The following is a 26,523-nucleotide window of genomic DNA, read 5'->3' as shown; positions in this document are numbered from 1 at the left end:
TAGCATATGCGTAGGTATGTACAGCAGGACTAAATCGGCGAGATAGGTAGGAGCAAGTCCATGTAAAGCTTTGTAGGTTAGCAGTAAAACCTTGAAATCAACCCTAGCCTTAACAGGATGTCACGCCCTGACCTAGAGAACTCTAGTTAGTTTGGTCAGGGTGTGCATGTTTAGTTCTAGGTTGTTGTATATCTATGTTTAGATTCTAGTTGTTATACTTCTATGTTTGGCCGGGTATGATTCCCAATCAGAGGCAGCTGTCGCTCGTTGTCTCTGATTGGGGATCATACTTAAGTAGCCTGGTTGCAGTCCTTGTTTGTGGGATCTTGTTCCGTGTAGGCTGGTTGTTGTATAGCCCATAGGACTTTCACGTCACGTTACGTGGTTTTGTTGTTTTTGTATCTTTATTCTATATAATAAACATGTACGCTTTTCATGCTGCACCTTGGTCCGACCCGTCTCTTAACGTGCGTGACAGAAGATCCCACCAACAATGGACCAAGCAGCGTGTCCGGGAGAAGCAGACACCTTGGACACAGGTGGGGAAGAGTTTTTGGACATGGGAGGAGATTGCGGCAGGTAAAGGAGGCCCAGGCAGGAGAGGAACACAGAAGGCGCCGGCCGAGGAGGAAGCCCGAGAGACAGCCCCAATCATTTTTTTGGGGGGGGCTAAAATGGTGGTCGGGGATCGATAGAGAAGAGCCCCGACCACTGCACTCGTGGGGGCTCAAGGAGGAGTCCTCACTGGAGGAGGACTGGGCGCGGAGAGTAAAAGACTGGTACAGTCGGAGATCTCTAACGACAGTTCCCAGTCCGGTACACCTCGTGCCTGCGTCTCGCACCAAGCTAGTGGTACATGCTCCCAGTCCGGTACGGCCCATACCTGCTCCCCGCACCAAGACAGTGGTGCGTGTTCCCAGTCCAGTGTGGCCCATCCCTGCTCCTCGCACCAAACCAGTGGTGCGTGTCGCCAGCCCGGTACGCCCCGTATCTGCTCCCCGCACCAGACCAGTGGTGCGTGTTCCCAGTCCCGCCCGGCCCGTGCCTGCTCCTCGCACCAAGCCAGTGGTGCATGTTCCCAGTCTAGCACAGCCCATGCCCATTCCACCGGTGCCTGGTCCAGCACCGGTCAGCTGCTCCACTCCGGAGTCAGAGCAGTCCGCTCCACCGGTGCTAAGTCCAGCTCCGGTCAGCGGCTCCACTCCGGAGTCAGAGCAGTCCGCTCCACCGGTGCCTGGTCCAGCACCGGTCAGCTGCTCCACTCCGGAGTCAGAGCAGTCCGCTCCACCGGTGCCCGGTACAGCTCCGGTCAGCGGCTCCACTCCGGAGTCAGAGCAGTCCGCTCCACCGGTGCCCAGTCCAGCTCAGGTCAGCGACTCCACTCCGGAGTCAGAGCAGTCCGCTCCACCGGTGCCAAGTCCAGTTCCGGTCAGCGGCTCCACTCCGGAGTCAGAGCAGTCCGCTCCACCGGTGCCCAGTCCAACTCCGGTCAGCGGCTCCAATCCGACGTCAGAGTATTCCGCTCCACCGGTGCCCAGTCCAGCTCCGGTCAGCGGCTCCACTCCGGAGCCAGAGCAGTCCACTCCACCGGGATCCGGTTCAGCTCCGGTCAGCGGCCCCACTCCGGATCCAGACGTCAGCCCCTCTCCAGGTTCGTGGTCTCCCACACCAGGGTCCAGACAGGGATCGGTGCATCGTGGGAGGACTGAGAGGGGAAGCTCCGCGTTGAGGTTCAGACCGGTCCAGGGGTGCAACGCGGAGGCAGTAAGGGAGAAGACGTCACGCCCGGCGCCGCCAACGAGGCTGGTCGCCAGCCCGGTACGCCCCGTACCTGCTCCCCGCACCAGACCAGTGGTGCGTGTTCCCAGTCCGGCCCAGCCCGTGCCTGCCTCTCGCACCAAGCCAGTGGTGCGTGTTCCCAGTCCAGCACGGCCCATGCCCGTTCCACCGGTGCCTGGTCCAGCACCGGTCAGCTGCTCCACTCCGGAGTCAGAGCAGGCCGCTCCACCGGTGCCCAGTCCAGCTCAGGTCAGCGACTCCACTCCGGAGTCACAGCAGTCTGCTCCACCGGTGCCTAGTCCAGCTCCGGTCAGCGGCTCCACTCCGGAGTCAGAGCAGTCCGCTCCACCGGTGCCAAGTCCAGTTCCGGTCAGCGGCTCCACTCCGGAGTCAGAGCAGTCCGCTCCACCGGTGCCCAGTCCAGTTCCGGTCAGCGGCTCCACTCCGGAGTCAGAGTATTCCGCTCCACTGGTGCAAATTAATTACTTAAAAATCATACAATGTGATTTTCTGGATTTTTGTTTTAGATTCCGTCTCTCACAGTTGAAGTGTACCTATGATAAAAAATTACAGACCTCTACATGCTTTGTAAGTAGGAAAACCTGCAAAATCGGCAGTGTATCAAATACTTGTTCTCCCCACTGTAGGTCTATTAGCACGAGAACAGACACAGAGCCTTGGTTTGATGCCATTAAAAGGTCATTTACCATCTTCACAAGTGCGGTCTCAGTACTATGATGGGGTCTAAAACCAGACGGAGCATTTCGTATACATTATCTGTCTTCAGGAAGGCAGTGAGTTGCAGAGCAACACCTTTTTCTAAAATGTTTGAGAGGAATGGGAGATTCGATACAGGCCGATAGTTTTAGACATTTTCCAGGTCAAGGTTTGGCTTTTTCAAGAGAGGCTTTATTACAGCCACATATCCAGACAATATGTTCAACATAGGAGGGCCAAGCACAGGATGTAGCTCTTTCAGTAGTTTAGTTGGAATAGGGTAAAGTAACAGCTAGAAGGTTTAGAAGCCATTACTATTTTCGTGAGTTTTCTATATACCAGGGTGCTAGTTTCTTGTGACATTTTTTGGGGGGTTTTAGCGGTGCGACTGCATGTAGGGTATTACGCAAGGTTAAGTTTAGATCCTAGGTTAGGTGGTTAACTGATTTTTGTACTCCATTGTCCTTGGGTTAGTGGAGGGAGTCTGGAAGGGCGGCAGGTAGCTTAGTGGTTAAGAGCGTTGTGCCAGTAACCGAAAGGTCGCTGGTTCTAATCCCCGAGCCGACTAGGTGAAAAATCTGTCAATGTGCCCTTGAGCAAGGCACTTAACCCTAATTGCTCCTGTAAGTCGCTCTGGATAAGAGCGTCTGATAAATGACGTAAATGTAATGTCTGAGAATTTATAGCATGGCTTTTAATAATCCTTGGTTGGTGTCTAAGCAAATTACTTGTTGCGATTGCAAATGTAGTAAGATGGTGGTCCGATAGTCCAAGATTATGAGAAAAAACACTTAGATCCACAATATCTATTCCACGGGACAAAACTAGATCCAATATGTATGTCCCGAGACATGTTGGACAAAACCCACTGAGTCGATGATGGCTCCAAAATACTTTTGGAGTGGGTCTGTGGACTTCTCCATGTGAATATTGAAGTCACCAACAATTTGAATATCATCTGCCATGACTACGAGGTCCGATAGGAATTCAGGGAACTCAGTGAGGAACGCTGTATATGGCCCAGGAGGCCTGTAAACAGTAGCTATAAAATAGATTTCATGACTAGAACCTTTTTTAAAATAAATGTTAGCAACACCTCCGCCTCTGCGGAATGAGTGGGGGATATGGTCACTAGTGTAACCAGGAGGAGAGGCCTCATTTAACGCCGTAAATTAATCATGCTTAATGGTGCCGGAGGGGATGGATGCCTTTTTACGGGCTCCAAACCAACTGTGCTATTTTGTTAGTTTTTTTGCATTGTTTGTAACATATTTTGTATATAAAGTTGCTGCTATCGTCTCTTATGACCGAAAAGAGCTTCTGGACATCAGAACAGCGATTATTCACCTCAAACTGGATGAAGATTTTTTATTTAATGAGTCCGACGTGAAGGATATACTGCTTCCCGGAGACCAGGCCCAAATCCCCATCATTCGCATGAAGAAAAGTCGAGGATTCGTAAGCGAGTGAGTAAATCGCCACTAACTTCAGTTCTATTGGCCAACGTGCAATCACTGGAAAACAAACTGAATGATCTACGGTCGAGACTATCCCACCAACGGGACATTAAAAACTGTAATATCTTATGTTTCACCGAGTCATGGCTGAACGACGACACGGAAAATATAGAGCTGGCTGGGTTTTCTGTGCATCGGCAAGACAGACCAGCTACAGTTGAAGTCGGAAGTTTACATACACTTAGGTTGGAGTCATTAAAACTCGTTTTTTCAACCACTCCACAAATTTCTTGTTAACAAACTATAGTTTTGGCAAGTCAGTTACGACATCTACTTTGTGCATGACACAAGTAATTTCTCCAACAATTGTTTACAGACAGATTATTTCACTTATCATTTACTGTATCACAATTCCAGTGGGTCAGAAGTTTACATACACGTTGTTGACTGTTCCTTTAAACAGCTTGGAAAATTCCAGAAAATGATGTCATGGCATTAGAAGCTTCTGATAGGCTAATTGACATCATTTGAGTCAATTGGAGGGGTACCTCTGGATGTATTTCGAGGCCTACCTTCAAACTCAGTGCCTCTTTGCTTGACATCATGGGAAAATCAAAATAAATCAGCCAAAATTGTAGACCTCCACAAGTCTGGTTCATCCTTGGGAGCAATTTCCAAACGCCTGAAGGTATCACGTTCATCTGTACAAACAATAGTACGCAAGTATAAACACCATGGGACCACGCAGCCGTCATACCGCTCAGGAAGGAGACACGTTCTGTCTCCTAGAGATGAACGTACTTTGGTGCGAAAAGCGCAAATCAATCCCAGAACAACAGCAAAGGACCTTGTGAAGTTGCTGGAGGAAACAGGTACAAAAGTATCTATATCCACAGTAAAACGAGTCCTATATCGACATAAACTGAAAGGCCGCTCAGCAAGGAAGAAGCCACTACTCCAAAACCGCCATAAAAAAGCCAGACTACGGTTTGCAACTGCACATGGGGACAAAGATCGTACTTTTTGGAGAAATGTCCTCTGGTCTGATGAAACAAAATAGAACTGTTTGCCCATAATGAACGTTGTTATGTTTGGTGGAAAAAGGGGGTGCTTGCAAGCCGAAAAACACCATCCCAACCGTGAAGCATGGGGGTGGCAGCATCATGCTGTGGGGGTGCTTTGCTGCAGGAGGAACTGGTGCACTTCACAAAATAGATGGCATTATGAGGAAGGAAAATTATGTGGATATATTGAAGCAACATCTCAAGACATCAGTCAGGAAGTTAAAGCTTGGTCGCAAATGGGTCTTCCAAATGGACAATGACCCCAAGTATACTTCCAAAGTTTTGGCAAAATGGCTTAAGGACAACAAAGTCAAGGTATTGGAGTGGCCATCACAAAGACCTGACCTCAATCCTGTAGAACATTTGTGGGCAGAACTGAAAAAGTGTGTGCGAGCAAGGAGGCTGACAAACCTGACTCAGTTACACCAGCTCTGTCAGGAGGAATGGGCCAAAATTCACCCAACTTATTGTGGGAAGCTTGTGGAAGGCTACCTGAAACGTTTGACCCAAGTTAAACAATTTAAAGGCAATGCTACCAAATACTAATTGAGTGTATGTAAACTTCTGACCCACTGGGAATGTGATGAAAGAAATAAAAGCTGAAATAAATAATTCTCTCTACTATTATTCTGACATTTCACATTCTTAAAATTAAGTGGTGATCCTAACTGACCTAAGACAAGGACATTTTACTAGGATTAAATGTCAGGAATTGTGAAAAACTGAGTTTAGATTTGGCTAAGGTGTATGTAAACTTCCGACTTCAACTGTACGTCTGGTAAGACGAGGGGCGGGGGTGTGTGTCTATTTGTCAATAACAGCTGGTGCGCGATGTCTAAAATTAAAGAAGTCTCAAGGTATTGCTGCCTGAGGTAGAGTACCTCATGATAAGCTGTAGACCACACTATCTACCAAGAGAGTTCTCATCTATATTTTTTGTAGCCGTTTATTTACCAACACAAATCGATGCTGGCACTAAGACTGTACTCAACGAGCTGTATAAGGCTATAAGCAAACAAGAAAATGCCTATCCAGAAGCGGCGCTCCTAGTGGCCGGGGACTTTAATGCAGACAAACTTAAATCCGTTTTACCTAATTTCTACCTGTCTCATGTGCAACCAGAGGGAAAAAAAATCTCTAGACCACCTTTACTCCACACACAGAGATGCATAGAAAGCTCTCCCTAGCCCTCCATTTGGAAAATCTGAACATAATTCTATCCTCCTGATTCCTGCTTACAAGCAAAAACTAAAGCAGGAAGTACCAGTGACTGGCTCAATACAGAAGTGGTCAGATGACACGAATGCTACGCTACAGGACTGTTTTGCTAAAACAGACTGGAATATGTTCCGTGATTCATGCAATGGCATTGAGGAGTGTACCACCTCAGTCACCGGCTTCATCAATATGTACATCGACGACATCGTCCCCACAGTGACCGTACGTGCATATCCCAACCAGAAGCCATGGATTACAGGCAACATCCGCACCGAGCTAAAGGCTAGAGCTGCCGCTTTCAAGGAGCGGGATGCTAATCCGGGCACTTATAAGAAATCCCGCTATGCCCGCAGACGAACCAGACGAACCATCAAACAGGCAAAGCATCAATACAGGACTAAGATTGAATCCTACTACACCAGCTCTGATGCTCGTCGGATGTGGCAGGGCTTGCAAACTATTACGGACTACAAAGGGAAATCCAGCCACGAGCTGCCGAGCCTACCAGACGAGCTAAATGCCTTTTATGCCCAGTTCGAGGCAAGCAACACTGAAGCATGCATGAGAGCACCAGCTGTTCCGGATGACTGTGTGATCACGCTTTCAACATTCACAAGGCGGATTACCAAGGCGTGTACTCTGAGTATGCACGGACCAACTGGCAAGTGTCTTCACTGACATTTTCAATCTCTCCCTGACAGAGTCTGTAATACCTACATGTTTCAAGCAGACCACCATAGTCCCTGTGTCCAACAATGCAAAGGTATCCTGCCTTAATGGCTACCGGCCCGTAGCACTCACGTCGGTAGCCATGAAGTGCTTTGAAAGGCTGGTCATGGCTCACATCAACACCATCATTCCGGAAACCCTAGACACACTCCAATTCGCATACCTCCCCAACAGATCCACAGATGACGCAATCTCAATCGCACTCCACACTGCCCTTTCCCACCTGGATAAAAGGAACACCTATGTGAGAATGCTGTTCATTGAATACAGCTCAGCGTTCAACACCATAGTGCCCACAAAGCTCATCACTAAGCTAAGGACCCTGGGACTAAACACCTCCCTCTGCAACTGGATCCTGAACTTCCTGATGGGCCACCCCAAGGTGGTAAGGGTAGGCAACAACACATCTGTCACGCTGATCCTCACCACCGGGGCCCCTCAGGGGTGCGTGTTTAGTCCCCTCTTGTCCTCCCTGTTCACCCACGACTGTGTGGCCAAGCACGACTCCAACACCATCATTAAGTTTGCTGATGACACAACAGTGAAAGGCCTGATCACCGACAACGATGAGACAGCCTGTAGGGAGGAGGTCAGAGACCTGGCAGTGTGGTGCCAGGACAACAACCTCTCTCTCAAAGTGAGCAAGACAAAGGAGATGATCATGGACTACAGGAAAAGGAGGGCCGAACAGGCCCCCATTAACATCGATGGGGCTGTATTGGAGCGGGTCGAGAGTTTCAAGTTCCTTGGTGTCCACATCACCAACAAACTACCATGGTCCAAACACACCAAGACAGTCGTGAAGAGGGCATGACAACACCTTTTCCCCCTCAGGAGACTGAAAAGATTTGGCATGGGTCCCAAGATCCTCAAAAAGTTCTACAGCTGCGCCATCGAGAGTATCCTGACCGGTTGCATCACCTCCTGGAATGGCAACTGCTCGGCATCCGACCGTAAGGCGCTACAGAGGGTAGTGAGTGCGGCCCAATACGTCACTGGGGCCAAGCTTCCTGCCATCCAGGACCTATTTACTAGGCGGTGTCAGAGGAAGGCCCAAAAAATTGTCAAAGACTCCAGTCACCCAAGTCATAGACTGTTCTCTCTGCTACCACAGGGCAAGCGATACAGGAGCGCCAAGTCTAGGTCCAAAAGGCTCCTCAACAGCTTCTAACCCCAAGCCATAAGACTGCTGAACAATTAATGAAATGGCAACCCGGTGTTTTTACACTGCTGCTACTCGCTGTTTATTATCTATGCATAGTCACTTTGCCCCTACCTACATGTGCAAATTACCTCGAATAACCTGTACCCACGCACATTGACTTGGTACCGGTACCCTCTGCATATAGCCTCGTTATTGTTATGTAATCTTATTGTGTTACTTTTTATTTAATTTTCTACTTTAGTTTATTTAGCAAATATTTTCTTAACTCTATTTCTTGAACTGCATTGTTGGTTGAGGGCTTGTAAGTAAGCATTTCACGGTAAGGTCTACAGCTGTTGTATTCGGCGCATGTGACAAATGAAATATGAGTTGATTTGATTTGATGTTTCAGTCAGGTCAATCACATCAAGGTTAGGATCAGTGATTAGTTCATTGACTATGACTGCCTTGGAAGTGAGGGATATAACATTAAGTAGTCCTATTTTGAGATGTGAGGTATTATCACAATATCTTTCAAAAATGGCAGGAATGGAGGAGGCCTTTATTCCAGTGAGATTACTGAAGCGAACACCGCCTGGGTTAGTTTTTCCCCAATCTAGATCGAGGCACAGACACGGTCTCAATGGGGAAAACTGAGCTGACTACACTGACTGTGCTGGGGGCAGACTCCACTAAACTGGCAAGCTGGCTAACAGCCTGCTGCCTGCACCCTATCTTATTGTGGAGCTAGATGAGTTAGAGCCCTGTCTATGTTGATAGATAAGATGAGAGCACCCCTCCAGCTAGGATGGAGTCCGTCACTCCTCAGCAGGCCATGTTTGGTCCTGTTTGTGGGTGAGCCCCAGAAAGAGGGAGGTTTTCCAATTGCCCCCCCTCCTGGTTCGGGCAGGCTTCAGCGTTCGTCGTCACCGGAGTACTAGCTACTGCCGATCCCATTCTCATCACTCCACTTGTCATGTCTTGTCAATCACACACACCTGGTGCTCATTCCCCTAATTAGTATGTGTATAAGTGTTCCCTCTGTTCCCCTTGTCTTTGTGAGTGATTGTTTGTTGTGAGAGCGTGTAGCTCGGTTGAGCTACTATTCACTGTGTTTATGCCAAGGTGGATGTTTTCCCTTGTATAGTTACGTTTGACGCTTTGGGCGTTTGATTTATGTCAACGGAATAAACTCTGGACTTCAGTATTTTACCTCCTGCGCCTGACTCTTTCATTCACACCTCGTCACACCAATGCCTCACAAACATGGGCACCTGTTGGTGGATGGGTTAAAAGAAAAGCAGACATTTCATATCCCTTTGAACAGGTTTAAGTTATTAATTACACTTTGGATGGTGTATCAATACACCCAGTCACTCCAAAGATACAGTACTGTACAGGCGTCCTTCCTAACTCTGTTGACGGAGAGGAAGTAAACTGCTCAGGAATTTCTCCAATGGTGATTGGTAGTTACAATTGGTAGTTACAGTCTTGTCCCATCGCTGTAACTCCCGTGCGGACTTGGGAGAGGCGAAGGTCGAGAACCATGTGTCCTCCGAAACACGACCCCGCCAAGCTGCACTGCTTCTTGACACACTGCTTGCTTAACCCGGAAGCCAGCCACACCAATGTGTCGGAGGAAACACCGTACAGCTGGTCACCGAAGCCAGCATGCATGTGCCCGGCTGCCACAAAGAGTCGCTAGAGCGCGATGGGACAGGGCCAAACCCTCCCCTAACCCAGACGACGCTGGGCCAATTGTGCGCCGCCTCATGGGTCTCCCGGTCGCAGCCGGCTGTGACACAGCCCGGGATCGAACCCGGATCTGTAGTGACGCATCAAGCACTGCAGTGCCTTGGACCGCTGCACCAATCGGGAGGCCCTATGCCAATGGTGACTTTAAAACAGTTTAACCAATTTGACAGAGCTTGAAGAATTTTGAAAATAATAATGGGCAAATGTTGCACAAGCCAGGTGTGTAAAGCTCTTAGAGACTTACCAGAAAGACTCACAAAGGTGATTCTAACATGTATTTTTATTTTTTTTACGAATGTTCGAATTTTTCTTCCATTTTTACATTAGAGTATTTTGTGTAGATTGTTGACAAAAAATGACAGTTAGATCAATTTTAATCCCACTTTGTAACACAACAAAATGTGGTAAAAGTCAAAGGGTGTGAATACTTTCAAAAAATTGGGAAATTATATTATTTTATACTAATACAATTGCTCAGAGAAAGAGATTTTGTTTATCAAGTAATATAAATTTTTCTCAAAAAGGTAGGGGTCATAATTATTGACACCTGTAAAGATTTGGTCCTCTGTAGCTCAATTGGTAGAGCATGGCGCTTGTAACACCGGGGTAGTGGGTTCGATCCCCGGGACCACCCATACGTAAAAATGCATGCGCACATGACTGTAAATCGCTTTGGATAAAAGCGTCTGCTAAATGGCATATTATTATTATTATATTATTATTATTATTATAAATAAAGTAGTCAAACGTTGAGTATTTGGTCCCATCTTCCTAGCACACAATGACTACATCAAGCTTGTGACTCTTGTTGTGTTTCAGATTATTTTGAGCACAATAGAAATGAATGGTAAATAATGTATTGTGTCATTTTGGAGTCACTTTTATTTTACATAAGATTTTAATATATTTCTAAACACTTCTTCATTAATGTGGAGGCTACCATGATTACAGATCATCCTGAATTAATCGTGAATAGTGATGAGTGAGAACGTTACAGAGGGTCAAAGATCATACCCCCAAGACATGCTAACCTCTCACCCGTACCAATAACAGCGGAGGTTAGCATGTCTTGGGTGTATGATCTTTTGACCCTACTTATAAGTGTCTTTAGGTGTGTCAATAATTTGGACCCCTTACAATTTTTTTGAAAAAAGTATTACTTGTTAAACAAAATCTCTTTCTCTGAGCAATTGTACTAGTATAATTTAAAATAATTTCCCATTTCTTTGGAGCTTACAATATACTGTAGCTCAGCATTTTCATTATTAATTTACACAGTAATTTTTGCTCATCTTTATCATTTCGAACCCCACTGTATGTACTTGACACCCCTGTTTCGGACTTCTTCTATTTAAGAATGATGGAGGCCACTGTGTTCTTGGGGACCTTCAATGCTGCCCAAAAAATATTTTACCCTTCCCCAGATCTGTGCCTCGACACAATCCAGTCTCGGAGCTCTACGGACAATTCCTTCTACCTCATGACTTGGTTTTTGCTCTGACATGCACTGTCAACTGTGGGACCTTATATAGACAGCTGTGTGCCTTTCCAAATCATGTACAATCAATTGAATTTACCACAGGTGGACTCCAATCAAGTTGTAGAAACATCTCAAGGATGATCAATGGAAACAGGATGCACCTGAGCTCAATTTCGAGTCTCATAGCAAAGGGTCTGAATACTTATGTAAATAAGGTATTTCTGTTTTTGATTTGTAATAAATTTGCAACATTTTCTAATAACCTGTTTTGGCTTTGTCATTATGGGGTATTGTGTGCAGATTGATGAGGGAAATGTTTTATTAAATCAATTTTAGAATAAGGCGGTAACGTAACAAAATGTGGAAAAAGTCAATGCACTGTATGTTAGTGAATCTCAGTGACCCTATAAGTAACAGTTATATACAGTATGTCACAGTTACATCATTATTTATGCTGTACACCAGTACCTGCCAAAGACATTGAACAAAATGTAAAAAACCTTCAACTATTGATATGTACAGTATATGTGTCCTGCTTCATATGAGATTTTGAAATAAACATGTTATGTATTATTTTTTGTTGGTCAAAGTTGCGTTAATCCTTAAGAGTCTATTGACGCATCCGTGCGTCAATCTAAGTAACACAATACAAATATCCCCCATAGAATCCGTCAGTTCAAGCTAGAGATATCAGTTTTTTGGCATGGGCTGCATCTCAATCCGCCTATGTCGGCCTTCTGCATCTGTTGTGGAAGGTGGCCGAGCTACAGCATTGTTTGTCAGACCATGAGACATCCCGAAAATCGGTCTTCTCATGAAAACGTCTGTAGCGTTTTCGTGAGAAGGGGAGACTCTCACGAACACGATTCTGTTCTCCATTTTGCTCTAAGACCCCTACAAGTTTCACGGGACTCGTCTGAAGGTAACCCATACAAACGAATAGAAGTATGGAGGTAGTTTTGTGTCAACAAAAATAAGGGGTTAAATATGTCTAAAATGTATATCTATATTTCCTGAGCTTTCTTATATCTCCTAGATATAGGACAGGCACTTCAAAACCGTATTCCTTATTAATTCGTTTTTGCCTGTCTTTTTTGCCATTTATGAATGTGTTATATAATGCGTTTGTATGGGCTATAGCAGTAAAGGCCAAATTCAATACTTTATCAAATCATTTTTTATATATATTTTTTATACCAAAAGGGGTCCTAAAATTCTAAATCAAATAGCTAAATGATCCATGGTATGACCACCTTAAAACCATTCCATGTCAGCTTAGTACCCCCAAATATGTGTTTGTTATTCAAAGATGTATGTAATGGTGTGATGCAATAGAAAGTGTCAAATTAGAGACTGTTAACTTGAGCCCACTCATTATGTCAGTCCCTGTGTGCAGTTCATCCAATGGTAAACTCTACCTCTGGCCCTCACCAGTCATGATGTTCACACCTTCCCAACCAGGGGACTCATTATCTCCTAACACAGCCAGATGTCTAACTGGCTGTTTTGACAACCAGGTGCATTAGCCACGTTTCACACAACACAGTTGAATGAACAAACATCTAGATTTCCTCTTGAAAGTGTTGCTTCCCACAGGCTTTTTTAAATTTGTTTCGACAACTTTGTGTATATTGCATCACTGAAGAAATAAAGTTAAATGTGGTTAATCTATGGTTAATCAAAAACATTGTCAATCTACACTTGATTTGCCTAATACAACAGAGTGTTTCCCTGTTAAGTAAATGTTCTAGGCCTATGTTTTAGGGTCAGGCAGCCAGTCAGTTCACTCTGGGAACCCCAAGACCACATGCAGGAATTTGGCTCAGTTCATCCTAGAGACAACAGTATCTACCCTCATCTTTATCTTAGTCTAGCCTACTGTTGGCTGACCTTGGAGAATATTGCAAAGTAAATATAGACAAGCATTAACAAACGGGAATCACACAGGGGAGTAAAAATCAAATCAAATCAAATTGTATTGGTCACATACATATATTTAGCAGATGTTATTTCGGGTGTAGCGAAATGCTGGTGTTCCTAGCTCCAACAGTGCAGTAGTATCTAACAATTCACAACAATACACAAAAATCTCAAAGTAAAAGAATGGAATTAAGAAATATATACTGTAAATATTAGAAAGAGCAATGTCGGAGTGGGGGAGACTCTCACTAGAATACAGTAGAATACACTATATACATATGAAATGAGTAAAACATGATATAAACATTATTAAAGTGACAGGTGTTCCATTATTAAAGTGACCAGTGATTCCATGTCTATGTACAGTGAGGGAAAAAAGTATTTGATCTCCTGCTGATTTTGTACGTTTGCCCACTGACAAAGAAATTATCAGTCAATAATTTTAATGGTAGGTTTATTTGAACAGTGAGAGACAGAATAACAACAAAAAAATCCAGAAAAACGCATGTCAAAAATGTTATAAATTGATTTGCATTTTAATGAGGAAAATAAGTATTTGACCCCCTCTCAATCAGAAAGATTTCTGGCTCCCAGGTGTCTTTTATACAGGTAACGAGCTGAGATTAGGAGCACACTCTTAAAGGGAGTGCTCCTAATCTCAGCTTGTTACCTGTATAAAAGACACCTGTCCACAGAAGCAATCAATCAATCAGATTCCAAACTCTCCACCATGGCCAAGACCAAAGAGCTGTCCAAGGATGTCAGAGACAAGATTGTAGACCTACACAAGGCTGGAATGGGCTACAAGACCATCGCCAAGCAGCTTGGTGAGAAGGTGACAACAGTTGGTGCGATTATTCGCAAATGGAAGAAACACAAAATAACTGTCAATCTCCCTCGGCCTGGTGCTCCATGCAAGATCTCACCTCGTGGAGTTGCAATGATCATGAGAATGGTGAGGAATCAGCCCAGAACTGCACGGAAGGATCTTGTCAATGATCTCAAGGCAGCTGGGACCATAGTCACCAAGAAAACAATTGGTAACACACTATGCCGTGAAGGACTGAAATCTTGCAGCTCCCGCAAGGTCCCCCTGCTCAGGAAAGCACATATACATGCCCGTCTGAAGTTTGCCAATGAACATCTGAATGATTCAGAGGAGAACTGGGTGAAAGTGTTGTGGTCAGATGAGACCAAAATGGAGCTCTTTGGCATCAACTAAACTCGCCATGTTTGGAGGAGGAGGAATGCTGCCTATGACCCCAAGAACACCATCCCCACCGTCAAACATGGAGGTGGAAACATTATGCTTTGGGGCTGTTTTTCTGCTAAGGGGACAGGACAACTTCACCGCATCAAAGGGACGATGGACGGGGCCATGTACCGTCAAATCTTGGGTGAGAACCTCCTTCCCTCAGCCAGGGCATTGAAAATGGGTCGTGGATGGGCATTCCAGCATGACAATGACCCAAAACACACAGACAAGGCAACAAAGGAGTGGCTCAAGAAGAAGCACATTAAGGTCCTGGAGTGGCTAGCCAGTCTCCAGACGTTAATCCCATAGAAAATCTGTGGAGGGAGCTGAAGGTTCGAGTTGCCAAACGTCAGGCTTGAAACCTTAATGACTTGGAGAAGATCTGCAAAAAGGAGTGGGACAAAATCCTTCCTGAGATGTGTGCAACCCTGGTGGCCAACTACAAGAATCGTCTGACCTCTGTGATTGCCAACAAGGGTTTTGCCACCAAGTACTAAGTCATGTTTTGCTGAGGGGTCAAATACTTATTTCCCTCATTAAAATGCAAATCAATGTATAAAAATTTTGACATGCGTTTTTCTGTATTTCTTTGTTGTTATTCTGTCTCTCACTGTTCAAATAAACCTACCATTAAAATTATAGACTGATCATTTCTTTGTCAGTGGGCAAACGTACAAAATCAGCAGGAGATCAAATACTTTTTTCCCTCACTGTACATAGGGCAGCAGCCTCTAAGGTGAAGGGTTTAGTAACCGGGTGGTAGCCGGCTAGTGACAGTGACTAAGTTCGGGGCAGGGTCAACAATGGCAGTGCAGATATAGACAATGGTCGCGTTCCCATGCTCACGTTGCATGCATCAACCAATGGTTGCGTGCCACGTCATCGACTGTGTCATCGACTGACAGATTGCTATAACATATGATCAGTGGTGTAAATTACTTTAAGATGCACTATGCAGAAATCGCTCCCCCATTTTCTGGTTGCTAAAATTCTAAAAGTTTGCCTAATTTCAGTTTATGTGTCAAAACAAGCAAGTATAGTGTAGAGAATCATTGTACCATCTAAACCAGTGTGAAATATATTTTCCATAAAGCTGGTGTACAAAACTGAAAGTAAAAGATGCACAAAACGAAACTTAAAGCTGCACTATGTAACTTTTTGGGCGACCAGACCAAATTCACATAGAAATGTGTGTTATAGATCTGTCGTTCTAATTGAAAGCTAGTCTAAGATGCGGTAGATCTGTTCTATGTACGCTATTTATAAGCTTCCCATTCTTTACTTTCGGTCTTGTACACCAGATTCAAACAGATGAAATTGCAATATTTTTTATTATGGAAAATGTATTTCACAGCAGTTTTTACTCCATACATTTTCCCTGACACCCAAAAGTACTCGTTACATTTTGAATGCTTAGCAGGACAGGAAAATTGTCCAATTCAGTCACTTATCAAGAGAACATCCCTGGTCATCTCTACTGCCGCTGATCTGGCTGATTCACTAAACACAAATGCTTCGTTTGTAAATTATTAGTTTTGTCTGAGTGTTGGAATGTGACCCTTCTATCCGTTAATAAATAAATAAAAGAAAAACGTGCCCTTTGGTTTGCTTAACATAAAGAATTTAAAATGATTCATACTTTTACTTTTGATACTTAAGTATATTTTAGCAATTACATTTACTTTTGATACTTAAGTATATTTAAAACCAAATACTTTCAGACTTTTACTCAAGCAGTATTTTACTGGGTGACTTTCAATTTCACTTGAGTCATTTTCTAATAAGGTATATTTACTTTTACCCAAGTGTGACAGTTGGGTACTTTTTCCACCATTGCATATGATGTGATTAGCTGATACTTAAAATACCTATGCAGGCGTTGTAAAATCAGGTATGCGTCAGCAACCCCCTGGGCAGAGGAACGCGCCCATGCTCTTTTAGAATTATGAATGATGCAATCACTGATGAATGAATGAAGCCTCTCCCATCTCTATAGATCATGTTTGCTGATGTCTCTGTCTCTGTCCATCTGTGAAAATTGATTGGTTGTTTCTCTGACTTCTGTCCAATGGCTCTTCAAAAGTGCAGAGTGGACATTAAACTGCATGATAAGAAATACTGATTACAGTGGATTTACCCCAACTGATACCCTTCTCTATCATGTGGCATTGTAAGGCCAAAGTGCATTGGCCACTCCAGTACAAAAGGGGAGATCTGTTACTTATTTAGGTGTGTAGTTAATAAGTTAGCCAGCATGCAGTGTATCTGGACCCTATCCCTGCTTCAGCTAGTTGCCCTGTGGGCCAAAGCAGCAGTGGTCACTGAAAATGGCCTCCCCATCCTCTGGGACCAGGCACCCAGCCAGCTGTCGGAACTGCCTCAGGTGGACAACGTGGTCACAATCAACCCCTGGAACTACCTGCAGAGGATGAGTCTGTATAGGATACTGGTGGGATCCACAGACAAGTACATGGCCTCCATGGGAACCAATGAGACTGACAGCCCGTTCTGGGGCCTGCCTCTGCAGCTGGGCTGGAAACTCAGATCAGGTATGTTGGGCAATCATTAAGTAGCTTTGGAGAGTCAAATACAGTGGTCTGAAATTACTGACACCTTTGATAAAGATGAGCAATAATGACTGTATAAAATAAATAATTCCAATACTGAGCTATATTGTATGCTCAAAAAAATTGGGAAATTATATTATTTAATACTAATGCAATTGCGCAAAGAAAGATATGTTGTTTAACAACTAATCATTTTTTTATCTCAAAAAGATATGGGTCAAAATTACTGACACCCCTAAAGATTCTTGTAAATAAAGTAGTCTGAATTTTAGTATTTGGGTCAAAGATCATACGCCCAAGACATGCTAACCTCCCCTGTTATTGGTAATGGTGAGAAATCATCATGTCTTGGGGTATGATCTTTGTGCCTCTGTAACTTTCTCACTCATCATTATTCACGATTCATTCAGGATTATCCATTATCATGGCAGCATCCACATGTAGAAATGTTCAGAAACATATTATATTCTTATTTTGGAGTCACTTTTATTAGAAATGACAATACATTATATACCATTCATTTCTCAGCATTTTAATTATTTATTTTATACAGTCATTATTGCTCATCTTTATCAAGGGTGTCAATAATTTCGGACCCCACTGTACATGTACAATGTTTTGTGAACACTATATGCACATTCTTTTTGTGATGCATACAGTACACCAATCATGTTGACTTTGTTCTGGGGCAGGAGTGAATACGTTTCTCAAAGGTTTTCATGTGGAAATAAAAAGCAAAAGTGATGTGACCGGATGCGCTTCTGTTCCTATAGGGCGGTTGGTTGACCCCACTGGCGCTACAACATGTGGAGAGGAAGGAGATCCCATGTGCATTTCCACTAATAGCTGGTGGGCATGTAAGTACTGTTACACATATTCAACCATGCAGGCCATGTGTGTGGCCCTACATGTGCAGTTAAAGGTCCAATGCAGCCATTTTATATCAATATCAAATCATTTCTGGGTAACAATTAAGTACCTTACTGTAATAGTTTTCCATTAAAATTGTCAAAAACAAACAAAAATTGCTTTTTAGCAAAAACAGTTGCTAGGACTGCCTAGGAGTGGTCTGAGTAAAATTAAAAACTAGCTGTTATTGGCAGAGAGGTTTGGAACTCTCTTTGCTATTGGTCTATTAACTAATTTACCGCCTGGTGATGTTACCATGAAAAGCCGACACTCCCACACATGCAAAGGTCCTATGTAGATTGTATTTTCAACCAGCAACCATCAGGAAATAACACTTTTTATTCACACCTTTACAGTGTTAGTTTCATCAGCTATCGTACAATATAATACAAAAAAAATAAAAAATCTCACTCCACTGGGCCTTTGACATTCACAGCTTGTCAATAAAATACCATTAGTAATCTCTCTCTCTCTCTCTCTCTCTCTCTCTCTCTCTCTCTCTCTCTCTCTCTCTCTCTCTCTCTCTCTCTCTCTCTCTCTCTCTCTCTCTCTCTCTCTCTCTCTCTCTCTCTCTCTCTCTCTCTCTCTCTCTCTCTCTCTCTCTCTCTCTCTCTCTCTCTCTCTCTCTCTCTCTCTCTCTCTCTCTCTCTCTCTCTCTCTCTCTCTCTCTCTCTCTCGCTCTCTCTCTCTCTCTCTCTCTCTCTCTCTCTCTCTCTCTCTCTCTCTCTCTCTCTCTCTCTCTCTCTCTCTCTCTCTCTCTCTCTCTCTCTCTCTCTCTCTCTCTCTCTCTCTCTCTCTCTCTCTCTCTCTCTCTAGGTGTGAACTACTACCTCTCAGTGATCCCGTTCCTGGCTGCTGTGCATAAAGGTGTGATTGGAGATGGTCTCATTCAGGTCCAGGTCCAGGCACCAGCTGAGGCAGCAGACTACTGCACCTCCTACACAGACTGCTCTACTAAGTACCCAGGCCTTATGACCAAGTGGGAAGAATTCTTCCAGGTATTTAATAAGGTTCTACTTTCCTTTTCCCCATAGGAGGCATTTTCCTTCTTGCCATAGTTCCTTTAGTTGTGTAAGTCACTATTCATATGTGACTGATTGCATAGAATTACTTGTTGTTCTTGGTTTTTAATATGCTACCATTCCATTCTAGACTCTGAAAGACGTGAGTGCATCTGAAATTTCTGACTTTGAGAAAAGGGACCAGATTCTGGGTGTCTATTGGGCAGGTCAACAGCTCTCTTTGAATTCTGCCTCAACCAGCTGCAAGGGAAAGTGAGTATTAACATACAGTATCATTCTGCAGGTCATCACCATTTGTCAATGCACTGTTTTTCTTCCTTCATTGTTGGAACTCTGACACATCATTTTCAGTTTCATTTAAACATATGACTCTCAGTTCAAACTGTATGCTCTGTCCTCCAAACAGCTTTTGCCTCAATATAACAAAATAAAAACATTATTGGATGCAATCACTTTGAGTCACAATTGAGTCCTTACTGTATGTCCAAATTGAACCTTTGAACTTTATAGGATGAGCTACTATTCCAGCCCAGAGGTTTCATTCGCCAGCAACTGGATGAACTCTGCAGACTACGTAGCAGCGACATACTTCCAGTCCAACCTGAATAACTCTGTGCTGTTCATGAGCCCTCTGCCCAGCAGGGTGCTTCAGGAGGGGGATAGCGCCCCTAACATTGCTGACCTCAGCACGGAGGAGAACCACACCCTCTATATCTTCGGCTGGATGACCAGAATGAACAGGATTCTGAGTGAGTACATTTACTTTTAGTCCCCCAAGACAAATATTCAGAAAATATAATGATATTTTGAGATGGTAGACAGACGCCAGTCTGGAGAGCTACCATCCTGTAGGTTTTTATTCCAACACTAATCTAGCGCACTTCATTCTAATAATTAGCTGGTTGATAAGCTGAATCAGGTTAGTTACAAATGGGGTTGGAGCAAAAACCTACAGGAGGGTAGTTCTCCGGGAACAGGGTTGGAGAACCCTGATGTAGTCTGTAGTCTCCCTCTAGTGGGGAAATGTATGAAGTGCATTAGTACCATCTCAGTTGCAGCAAGTTACGCCACATCCTTACACATTTTCCTGTTGTTTTCCTTATGACAGTGGGTTCTCTGGTGAGGATGTGGCGCTCGGCCATGTGCTCTGACAAGGCTCGGGAGAAGGGCCGGGAGCTCCTACAGGATCTGGTCCATGATCCTAAGTTCGCTGCTTCCACCTTCGTCTCCATTCTCAAAGAGATGATACGCAGCTGCTGAGGATTCAGCAAATCAGTCCGACACTAGCCCAGTTTCAACCTGTCCCTATGTTAGCATCATATGCCATTCACAATGATTAATTGTTAAATGTTTCTGAATACAATTCACACAGTAGTATTTACACATCCTGTGTTTTTGTAATTATTCATTTTCCACAGTAGGCAAATGTCCTTGTTGATTAATGTACAAACAATGTATTTCTTGTATCATGAATATAATAATACATTTAAATGGAAGAGTGGCTCAGTATAAAGAGCATAATAGTACATAGAAAAACATTTTGCTTGAAATATGAACATTACAGTGCCTTCAGAAAGTATTCACATGGACTCACTATGTGTGCAATAATAGTGTTTAAGATAATTTTTGAATGACTACCTCATCTCTATACCCCACACATACAATTATATGAAAGGTCCCTCAGTAGAGCAGTACATTTCAAACACAGATTCAACCACAAAGACCAGGGAGGTTTTTCCATGCTCGCAAAGGGCACCTATTGGTAGATCGATAAAAAAAAGACACAAAAAAAGAAGAAGAAAGCAGACATTGAATACAGCCTGTACAGAATAACAAATATTCCAAAACATGCATCCTGTTTGCAACAAGGCACTAAAGTAATACTGCAAAAAAAATGTGGCAAAGCAATTCACTTTTTGTCCTGAATACAAAGTGTTATGTTTCAGACAAATCCAATACAGCATATTACGGAGTACCACTCTCCGTATTTTCAAGCATAGTGGTGGGTGCATCATGTTATGGGTATGCTTGTAATCATTAACGACTGGGGAGCTTTTCAGGATAAAAAATAAATGGAATGGAGCTAAGCAAAGGCAAAATCCTAGAGGAAATCCTGGTTTAGTTTGCTTTCTACCAGACACTGGGAGATTAATTCACCTTTCAGCAGGACAATAAACTAAAACACAAGGTCAAATTTACACTGGAATTGCTTACCAAGAAGACAGTGAATGTTCCTGAGTGGCCAAGTTACAGTTCTGATTGAAATCTGCTTGAAAATCTATGGCAAGACCTGAAAATGCTTGTCTATTAAATATCAACAACCAATTTGACAGAGCTTGAAGAATTTTGAAAAATAATAATGGACAAATATTGCACAATCCAGGTGTGGAAAGCTCTTAGACTTACCCAGAAAGGCGATTCTAACATGTATTGACTCAGGGGGTTGAATACTTATCTAATCAAGATATATTAGTGTTTAATTTTTCATGAATCTTTTACAAATGTTAGAATTTTTCTTCCACTTTGACATTACAGAGTATTTTGTGTAGATCTTTGACAGAAAAGTGACAATTAAATGTATTTGAATACCACTTTGTAACACAACAAAATGTGGAAAAAGTCACAGGGTGTGAATACCTTCTGAAGGCACTGTATAGTATATCTCACATGCCAACATTTGTATTGATCTTTACACTTAAACAATATGGGGTTAAACTTTGAGCTTGGGTTAGATATGTATTAGATAGTCATAAAAACCATTCATTCACTTCTATACTAAACCTGTTTTGCAGTCTGCATGGCATATGTGTTTCTTGATTTCCTCTTGTCTGTGCTGTGAATACTTTGGTCATTAAATGTTCTCCTGATTCTGTCAAGTTCATCCTCATCAATGTATTCATAATCATGAGTATCACCATCATCCTGTTTAATTGTCTTGTGCTGAGGTCTGTTTTCTTCAACGATGGCTGAGGAGAGAACCCAAACACAGCAAGGTGTAAGAATCAAAGTCAAGATTTTGACAGAGAGATAAATATATTACACATTTAAAAAAAAAAAAAAAAACATGTTGCAAAATCTAGAAATGTTTTTATCTTGTTGACGACCAGCAATTCATTTTTGTCCTCTCTAGTGGATATCAGTTCTTGGTCCATATCTCTCGCTGCAGTAAGAATTTGCAAATCTTATGGAAATGTGATATTCAAATTGTTTCTATTAAGTGAATATCTCAGGAATAGTTAGGTGAGTTCTCAGGACTTCACATGATATAATAGGTAAATAAGAGCTTATCAAGAAGTGTCCTTTGTAGTGCACACCCGGATGCCGCAACCATGTTTTTCACCTACTGTACCCATTGACTGTAATGTTTTTAAAAATATATTTTTACGTCCTAATGACCCCTACAGAGGACAATTTTGCACTGAAATACAATCACAATTTCTTGGTAACAACTTTTTGGGAGGGGTCTTAGAAGGATATTGAAGGTTGAGAATTAAGTTTAGTTGCAAAATAGTCTGCTGCAATATTGCATACCACTATCCCTCCAGCATGTTGAATGACATAATATTCAACAAAACTATTTTGATGGAATATAGAAACATAGACAAACCTTTTTGTGGGCCTGGATCTGGCACTGCGACTAGACTTGTGTTGGATGTTTCATTTCTTGGTATAAAGGTGTTCTGTTCTGCCCAACCAAATGAACTAGGGCTCGGCATGGCTGGTTTGGCTGTATGTGGGCTCTTCAATATAATAACACAGACCACACGCAAAGCATTAGTACCATAATCAACTGAATATAACTTTTCAATTAAATAAATCTGATAGCCAATGTTGTTGTTGTGTTATAGATATTTTATTATTTATTAATGCATAAAATATAATGGATGAATGACTCACCTTTGGAGAGGGGGGGTCTGGTTTCTTTGGCCTGGGAGGCTGTAGTTTCAATGTGTCTTCTGAGGGCTGTTGATGTCTCTTGGGTGGTCGAGGGGGAGGCAGCATGCTGGCGTTGACGTACCTCCTCAGGGTGAAATAGCAGTCCTCTCCTATTTCCTCCACAGCCGAGCAGACGGCCTGGCTCTGGGTCGGCTCTGGGCTGCTCCACTGCTGCAGGAGCTGCAGGGCCATGTTGGTGCGGTTGACAGGCACCTCCCAGCAAAGGGCCAGGTCCGGGGTGGAAACAAGAAGGTATGGGTCAGTGATCTCCTCCTCCAGCTGCAGTCCTGTGGCCCCAGCCAGGAGGTCCTCCTTTACTGAGAGGTCCCTCATAGACACCTTGACGTTGAAGGGCAGGGAGAACCTGTGGCAGACCTCTGAGAGCATGTACTGCTTCTTGTCGTGGACCACCTCCACAAAGCCCCCTTCCAGACACATGGGGATCAGCACGGCCTCGTACTTCTTCCCCACCATCTTCTCACAGGCCAGGGCCTCCACCGTCTTTCTCCTGCCTCCGTAGATCACCTCGCTGGTCTCCCTTTTGTGGACCAGGTACTGGTCTCCCACCAGCACTGAGGACAGCCCCTCGTAGTCGGTCTCAAAGGCCCTGGTGGCCACCACGTGGAGCAGCTCCATGTCACTCTTGGCGACCTCTAGGTCATACGCTGTGGGGAACGTCCGGGGCCTGCGCTTGAACCTGCCGTTGTAAGACACTGGGATGAGGAAGCGTCTTTGGGCTTCGCTGCGGATCTCAGACGCTAGGATCCTCTTGGCCTGGTAGGCACCATGGACAATGACTTGCTTAGAGGACATCAGGAAACTCAATTCCTCCTGAACTTGTGATGGTGGCTCTATGATCTCAGCCATGAAGGGGAAGACCTCGCAAGGCTTGGCAAAGACATCACGGAGTGACAGAGGCTGCATGAAACAGGCACCGTCACACTCCTCTGTTACGTCCAACACCTCAACATCAAGGGTGGACGGGATGAAAACAACGTTATTCCCAACTGTGAACAAAAATGAGATTATTTCTGTTTAGTATGACGGCACAAGCAAGGATGGTCTACTATAGGCTAAATATTCAACTTTGTAAGACAACATTTCTTATAATTTCTGCCAAAAACAAATACCTAATGTATTATATATTTTTTTAAATCAGATAATAATAAAGGTCTGCCATTAGTACATCTGTTTAACTGCTGGTTTGAATCGTTTCTTTATTTTTATTTTTATACAAAGTAGAAATTCATTGTGATTCCCCGACCAGCATGATGGCTACTACACTTCAAAACATCCTCTATTTTCATGTCTGTGCTTCTGAAACAAAAAGTGAATGGCCCAAGACCAGTGTACTGTAGTTGTCATGTTCATTTGTTGTCAGTATTACAATTTGTTCTCTTTAACTTGAAAAAATAAATATAAATTATATAATGAAAAATACAGAGCATCATTGTGTGACTTTTTTTTATCACGCAATTAAAGCGTCCTTCATTCCACATAACTTTGACGTAAAGTGAGAATATTAATGGGCTGTTTGACACTCACACTTGGACACAGTCTGAAGCTCGTAGACAGGTGTGAGAACCAGCTCTCCACTGTAGTCCTCTGGCAACTTAGACACACACTTCTCCTTTGACGGCAAAGACTTGGCCCAACTCACTGTCCTTTTCCTTCCTTTGAGCATTTTCCATTCCACCAGCTCCTTGAGGGTGTAGAATTGGTCGTCGGCACACTCATAGAACTCCCCAGTGTGTGAGAGCTTCACAGTGAAGATGTGCTTGGAGTCTTTCCGCGTGACCTCACAGTCAACATGGCTGTCTCCATGCTCCGTCCTAAGAGCAGTGAGTTTGAAGCTCTCCTCAGCCTGGATAGTCCCCTCAGCCAGTTGTAGCTCCTCAGGGCAGCGGAATTCTGGCTGGCCCAGGCACTCAGAGCTGATATGCACTGAGTCAACAATCTCCTGTATACAAGTGTATGGCCTCTTGTCGGCCACGATCCTGAAAAGGCCTGAAAATACAGACAGGCAAAGCAATATCTGACATTATATGTATTGGTACAATGCACAAAACCACATGTTGATAAGGTCCCTTTCTAACCCGAGAGAGGGGTTTGGACATTTACATGTATAATGTAAACTGCAGTACATGGTAAAGGGCAAGAATTAAGGCAATTATTAAAACATTTACATTTGAATATATCAATCAACATTACAAGTCTTTATAAAGGTACAGATTTGACCACAACAATTTTCGATTTCATGTTCAAGGTACAGTTTGGATGTTTCGGGACCCACCTGGGTAGTCGAGAGATAGATCTATTGTCATGGATTTGGATCCCTCAGACTGAAGCTCCACAATGAGTCTGGTGACACTGATCCCAATGATCTTCAGGAGCTCTCCATAGGAGAAACTCCACTCTCTTCCAAACAGCTCATACACAGAACCTGGTAGAAAGACATTTCAATGGATCGATTATTTTGGCACTGAATGGACCTAAGTACAGTCGTCGATGGTCTATTCTCCTTGTAGAGTAATGGATCCAAGTACGTAAGTACATAAGTAAAGGGTGGTAACTCTATAATAATTATCATGAATAAGCATGAATAATTAATGCATTATTAAGAATTTATAAAAAATTATTCATGACAATTATTACGTTTCACCAAACAATATATTTTCAAAGCCCCAGTTAAAAAGAATAATCTCGACATCAGTTTTATGTTGAATTTTGTAACGTGAAATACCTTTTGTTTATATCATTGTATGGTAAGATACTGCATAGCCATGAGCCGTTACTTTAAACTGAAATTATATATATATATATATATATATATATATATATATATATATATATATATGTTTTAATTCCAGTCCAGTGAATAAGGACTTAAGTTAGGGCTAATGTCTTCAGTCTTACCTTGGAAATAATATCCAGATTGTATCTGCAGTACTCTAGGGAGAGACTTGGCATCAAGAGAGCGGGTGAACTTATCCAATGTCATAGCCATCCTTTCCATTTGGTCTCTGGGTGACCCAGACTATTTATACACTGAAGGAAACCTACAGAGGAGATGCCATCTTCTCAGCAAAAGGTTGATCAGAGGTTTTGGTATAACCTAAGAGCCAATGCTTCTATTTTAGTGTGAAGACTCTTTTTCTATACCATACTCTGGCACAGTGAACAATGCGACTCAGTGACACAGAGAGAGCAGCCACATACAGTATGAGTCACTAGTGCTGCAGCAGGGGTTACAGGAGCCCACACTCTGCAGCCGGAAACCAGAGATAACTAACTAACCACAACTCACTAAGTAGCTAGGAGAACAACGCCACAGAACAATAATATATCAGTCACAATACCCATGATTCACATTAAAAATGACACTTGTAAGTCTTTAGTGACTTGCACTTCTGCAAAGCACTGGATTAGAGTGGAACTGACAGCACAAAAAACAGTATCTTCAGACAAAAATATCTGTTGGTATCTAATATGTAGTGATCAGATAAAAATAATCAGGTGAATAGTTTCTGAACAGCTAACATATCACACATATGACCAAACTAAACATCAT

At 43.3% G+C, this 26,523-nt stretch overlaps 2 protein-coding genes across 2 annotated transcripts; one reads left to right on the top strand and one right to left on the bottom strand.

Annotated features, from left to right (window-relative positions):
- The first annotated feature begins 16,744 nt into the window (after nt 1–16,744).
- Nucleotides 16,745–20,399, top strand: LOC121552084 (protein LEG1 homolog). The gene is made up of 6 exons (XM_041864787.2): nt 16,745–17,067; nt 17,859–17,942; nt 18,811–18,992; nt 19,147–19,268; nt 19,527–19,765; nt 20,125–20,399. The coding sequence occupies exons 1-6, from the start codon at nt 16,773–16,775 to the stop codon at nt 20,274–20,276; spliced, it is 1,074 nt and encodes a 357-aa protein (XP_041720721.1). The 5' UTR covers nt 16,745–16,772; the 3' UTR covers nt 20,277–20,399.
- Nucleotides 20,400–21,493: 1,094 nt separating this feature from the next.
- Nucleotides 21,494–26,123, bottom strand: LOC121552346 (protein THEMIS). Its single transcript, XM_041865197.2, has 6 exons — nt 25,869–26,123; nt 25,246–25,395; nt 24,498–24,959; nt 22,914–23,959; nt 22,624–22,756; nt 21,494–21,982 (listed from the first exon to the last, which is right to left on the bottom strand). The coding sequence occupies exons 1-6, from the start codon at nt 25,966–25,968 to the stop codon at nt 21,792–21,794; spliced, it is 2,082 nt and encodes a 693-aa protein (XP_041721131.1). The 5' UTR covers nt 25,969–26,123; the 3' UTR covers nt 21,494–21,791.
- Between the last annotated feature and the right edge of the window lie 400 nt (nt 26,124–26,523).

Source organism: Coregonus clupeaformis, chromosome 36 (assembly GCF_020615455.1).
Source record: "Coregonus clupeaformis isolate EN_2021a chromosome 36, ASM2061545v1, whole genome shotgun sequence".
NCBI classification, from domain to species: domain Eukaryota; kingdom Metazoa; phylum Chordata; class Actinopteri; order Salmoniformes; family Salmonidae; genus Coregonus; species Coregonus clupeaformis.
Note: the sequence above shows the minus strand (reverse complement) of the source record. Positions and strands in the feature narration are given on the sequence as shown.

Bases quoted from the DNA above. Each gene is read 5' to 3' on its own strand.
- LOC121552084 (XM_041864787.2), top strand. From the start codon at position 16,773: ATGCAGTGTATCTGGACCCTATCCCTGCTTCAGCTAGTTGCCCTGTGG. The intron at 17,068-17,858 runs GTATGTTGGGCA...CTGTTCCTATAG, and splicing joins GGGCTGGAAACTCAGATCAG to GGCGGTTGGTTGACCCCACT. The intron at 17,943-18,810 runs GTAAGTACTGTT...CTCTCTCTCTAG, and splicing joins CACTAATAGCTGGTGGGCAT to GTGTGAACTACTACCTCTCA.
- LOC121552346 (XM_041865197.2), bottom strand. From the start codon at position 25,968: ATGGAAAGGATGGCTATGACATTGGATAAGTTCACCCGCTCTCTTGAT. The intron at 24,960-25,245 runs GTGGGTCCCGAA...CTGTATTTTCAG, and splicing joins TCTATCTCTCGACTACCCAG to GCCTTTTCAGGATCGTGGCC. The intron at 21,983-22,623 runs GTTTGTCTATGT...TTCTCTCCTCAG, and splicing joins AGATCCAGGCCCACAAAAAG to CCATCGTTGAAGAAAACAGA.